The sequence below is a fragment of the Protomyctophum parallelum genome (genome assembly GCF_964188405.1).
Source record: "Protomyctophum parallelum genome assembly, chromosome: 14".
NCBI lineage: Eukaryota > Metazoa > Chordata > Actinopteri > Myctophiformes > Myctophidae > Protomyctophum > Protomyctophum parallelum.
The window spans coordinates 33,492,155-33,496,701 of record NC_139709.1 but is presented as its reverse complement, the minus strand read 5'-3'; the positions used below and the strand labels follow the sequence as shown (position 1 = coordinate 33,496,701).

The 4,547-nt window shown below is 46.6% G+C and overlaps 1 protein-coding gene across 1 annotated transcript; it reads left to right on the top strand.

Annotated features, from left to right (window-relative positions):
- Window positions 1-707: 707 nt before the first annotated feature.
- LOC310870520 (semaphorin-4E-like) lies at window positions 708-3,860 on the top strand (the record flags this gene model as incomplete). The annotated part of the gene is made up of 3 exons (XM_083781757.1): window positions 708-748; window positions 1,567-3,415; window positions 3,852-3,860. The coding sequence occupies 3 exons, from the start codon at window positions 708-710 to the stop codon at window positions 3,858-3,860; spliced, it is 1,899 nt and encodes a 632-aa protein (XP_083637883.1).
- Between the last annotated feature and the right edge of the window lie 687 nt (window positions 3,861-4,547).

Genomic DNA, 4,547 nt, shown 5'->3' with positions numbered 1-4,547 from the left:
GCCTATATCTGCCATGCAGTGCCACGGCAGTATCTTTGAGTTCACTTTCAAGAACACGAGTTTAGCCAATGTCTGAGGCTTCAAACTCATGCGGTGATTTCTTGACATCAAACCGGCAGCTGAAAACACCCGTTCTGCGCTCGCAGAGCCACTGGGAATACTGAACACTACTGAAAACTTTAGTCAGGCGTGGAAAGGACTTGGCGTTTGTTTTCCAAAATGCAATGACATCTGTGACATCGTTGGGGTTCGATATTGGGGATGAGAGGTAGCTTTCAACTTCATTTTTCGCATCGCCTCCTCCCGTGTGCTGCGTCTTTGAAAAGAATGATCCAAACATGCGAGGCCTCTTGATGACTTCGGGCGCGTCAGGTGTGGTGGTTGATTCTCCGCCGTCGGGTTGACCTGCTGCCTCTCCTGCAGCGTTTGCTGCGGGCATTTCTTTGGTCATTTCCTCTACTTCTTTGACGAGGAGTTCACGTATTTCTCCAACTTTGTTGCAAACCAACTCATCACGGATTATCCACTCTGTTTTGAAACGAGGATCTAACACTGACGCGAAGAGGAGGTGTTTATCATCGTAGTACATTCTGAAGCGAGTGGACACGTTATTGGACAGTGTTTCCGCGAAAGAAGCTATTCCTAATGGAAGGGCAGCGTTGTTGTTGACGAGAAGGGATTTAAGCTCTCCTACAGAAGGGAGAATCATGCCCAAATTCCCAAGCTCTCGTTGCATGTTGTCTGTGAGGTCAGCCAGCGGTGACAATACTCAAGGTGAGTGAGCCGACGCACGTCATTTAGGGTGAGATTTGCTGCGGTTGTTTTAAGTTTGGTCTGCCACAATGGATCTTTATGGAACAACTTTAGAACAGATTCCACCATGCGCGTCTTTCTTCATGGCAAATTTAGTCACTACACTTCAAAGACACGGTCTGATCTAGCCATGGTTCATGAACGAACGATAAAAACGAACGGCAAGTAAATTAAGAATATAAACACAGACTTGTACAAAAAAAAGAGTACAACAAAAACGAACAATTTCAAGTAGTTTTAAGTATCGGAATAAAGCGTGGGTTTGTTACGACCGCAGCATTGCGCCAACTGTTTACATAATAGACGCGGAAGTAAAGGGGAAGTGACCGCATGTTAAGAGGAATGCTCGACTCCGCCCCTTTCCAGACATTGAGCAACAGTGCTGCCTAGCAACGGTTTGCGCGAAAGCTCTGACGTCAGCCGAATCAACAAACGGGTTGCCAGGCGACATCTCCACTGTCTGTGTCCCTTAATGCCCATATATGGAGATCTATGATGACATTGCTAGGCAACGGTTTGTGTACTGTTGATGCCAGACCAGGTGTGCTGAGTCAGCGTGATGTCAGACAAACCTGCCTGTGTAAAAGGGGAATACATTTTATTATGAATCACTCTGAGAGATACAGCAAGTGAGATACTTATACATACAAAGCCAACGTGAGAGACATCATTTTACACTATGTCTCCCCGGTATGCCTTGAGCATTCTCTATGCCTTGTGCGTTCTTTGTGGATTTCTTCTCCCGTCCTGTAGCGCATTCACCAGTCATGACAGCATTCCACGAAAGACTCTGGCCTACCACCACGGGCTGAAGACGTTCAGAGAGGATGGCGTTTGGAACTACACCACTATGCTCATGAGAGAGGATTTGGGTCTGCTGCTTCTTGGGGCCAGAGATGCCATCTACGCCCTGGATATCGACGACATCACTGACAAGAAGGCTGCAGAATATTGGCCAGTTACCGAAGATGAACGGAAGGTCTGTGCCGACAAGGGACGAGATCGTGAGGTGGAATGCCGTAACTACATTCGGACCCTGCACACACGGGATGACAACAGAATGTATGTGTGCGGGACAAATGCTTTCAATCCCAAATGCGATACCATGACATATTCTGATGGAACGTTGAGTCTGGAGAAAGAGCTGGAGGACGGTAAAGAGAAGTGTCCCTACAATCCTTTCCATACATCATCCTCCCTCATGGATGGAGACGTCCTGTATTCTGCTACATCAACCAACTTCTTGGGCACTGAACAAAGGTTCAGCAGGTTCAGCGGGCCTGCGTTGAAGACTGAGGTCAAGTACTCTTGGCTCAAGGATCCCAAATTCATCTACATGGACCAAAGTGACGGTGAAGGTGACGATGATAAGGTCTACTTGTTCTTCACAGAGGAGGCCGTGGAATATGACAGCAAACCTGTGATATCAAGAGTGGCTCGTGTCTGCAAGGGGGACATGGGAGGAGACAGGATACTGCAGAAGAAATGGACTACGTTCCTGAAGGCTCCTCTGGACTGCTCCGTAGAGGCTGGCAGCCTGCCCTCCCTCGTCCAGGATGTGTTCCTGCTTCGACACCACGACTGGAAGGAGAGCGTCTTCTATGCCGTCTTCACACCTCAGGCGAGATCGTCGCACACGTCTGCGGTGTGTGCATTCAGCACGTCTGATGTCGAAAAGGTGTTCAACGAAGGACGTTTTAAGAAGCCCGTCACTGTGGAAACATCGTGGGAAAGGTGGGTGACGGTGCCGGAGGGTGAGGTGCCCAAACACAGACCAGGAACTTGCACCAAACAATCATTGGACCAGGGAGACCAATCCCAGATGTTCATCAGGGAAAGGCCCATCATGGATGAAACTGTTCGGCCACTCACAGGGGGCCCGCTGGTGGTGAAAGAGGGGCCCTTGATGACACGGATTGTAGTGGATACTGTGTTGGCACTAGACGGAGAGAGATACCCAGTTATGTTCATCGGCACTGAAAACGGCTACATTCAGAAGGCTGTGAACTACGCTGGGGAGATGTTCATTATTGAAGAGATTCAGCTGTATGAGGATCCTAATCCTGTCCGGACTCTACGCCTCTCTTCCAGGAGGGGCCAGCTGTACGCAGGGTCAGAGTTTGGTGCTGTTCAGATGCCACTCAGTGACTGCAGTCGCTATGAGTCCTGTGTGGACTGTGTCCTGGCCAGAGACCCTTACTGTGCTTGGGACACCTCCTCCGACCAGTGCCGCCACGTCTCCAGCTTATCTTCGTCTGACATTGCCATTCAGAGTCTAAAGAAGGGGGACATTTCACAATGTCCTCGCCCAGAAGAGCCAGTCGTGGCAGCTGAAGACATCGCCCTGGTTACAGGGAGCAATATTCTTCTGCCTTGCCAGCCAGACTCCAACTTGGCGCAGGTCCACTGGCATTTGTCGGACCAACCACTGCACTCCGACAGCAAATACGACATCTACAATGGACACCTCGTCATTCTACACGCCTCAGAATCAGATGCTGGCTTGTACACCTGTGACTCCATAGAGCAGGTCAACGAGAGAGTCTACAAGAGGACCATGGCAGTGTATCGACTACAGCCCCACACTGATGGTCGTGCTGCAGTGGGTCTTATAGTTGCCGTGGTTCTGCTGTCTTTGCTGGTTCTATGCCTCGTTGGCATGTTAATGTGGAACCGCTGCAGAGGATATATTGGGAAGCTCCTGAATCCCACTACTCCCACTACAATTTACAATTTACAATGTAGGCATTTAGGCATAACCACTACTCCCTACACATGCAACATTTAATGACACTGCTGTGAAACTGAAGGGAATGAGACTAAGGATGCTTTCCTTTCCTCATGTTTGATTCATGACCTGTTGTGAGCCTTGCAGAACTGTTGTACGACGCAGCACAAATAAGGCATTATGTCAGGACCCATTTTTGATTGCTGACAGCATTGATTTAATTGTATTGTGTTTGTTTTTATTTGTCTTTTGAGTGCTGTACAGGAATCTTATGATAATGTGTAGATTATCCTGTATATCCTGTATATAGCTGGACTGAAAAAAGAAATAAGGATTTGTGTCTGAGCCCATGTTTTTTATGTAGCCTACTGTACATGGTAATTATTTTGTTTATTTTTATAATAAAAATGCTTGTGAGCTGAATTGTTGTGATCTGACTACTTTTACTTTTTAAGAAGCAGAATAGGGAAAAATGGTTGGTGCCTTATGAATTTAGGCTAGTAAGAAATAAGAATTATTGTCTCACTACAATACAATACACTGGGAAAACGCCCTCCTGGCATAGTATTAGCTCTGTTACTTTTTGCCAAATTTAGAACTTCCGATATAGCCTATACTTCCGCATTAGGAGCTGGCAAATATAAGAAATCTGGTTGCCTTCAGAATAAGGTAATAATGTTTTTTAAAACACATACATTTATTTAAAAAATGCATTTATGATATATGTATTTTAAAATGGCTTATACTGGAGTACTTATATGTGCCCTAAAAGGTTGTTACCGATTTAAAATGGCTATTGATTCCCATTAAATTGGGCACTTGGCACATTTTCCTACCCTTGGCTTGCACTGCAGGGCGTCATTTAATAGTCTCTCGACTCGAGACAGACTCTGTTGACTTGCATCAACTAAAGCAAAAGAGGGAGCTGGTGATGGATGATGGATTCTCAGATTGCCTATAAGGCAATTATTATTACAGTGGCTTTATTATAGTGGTTTTCAACCAG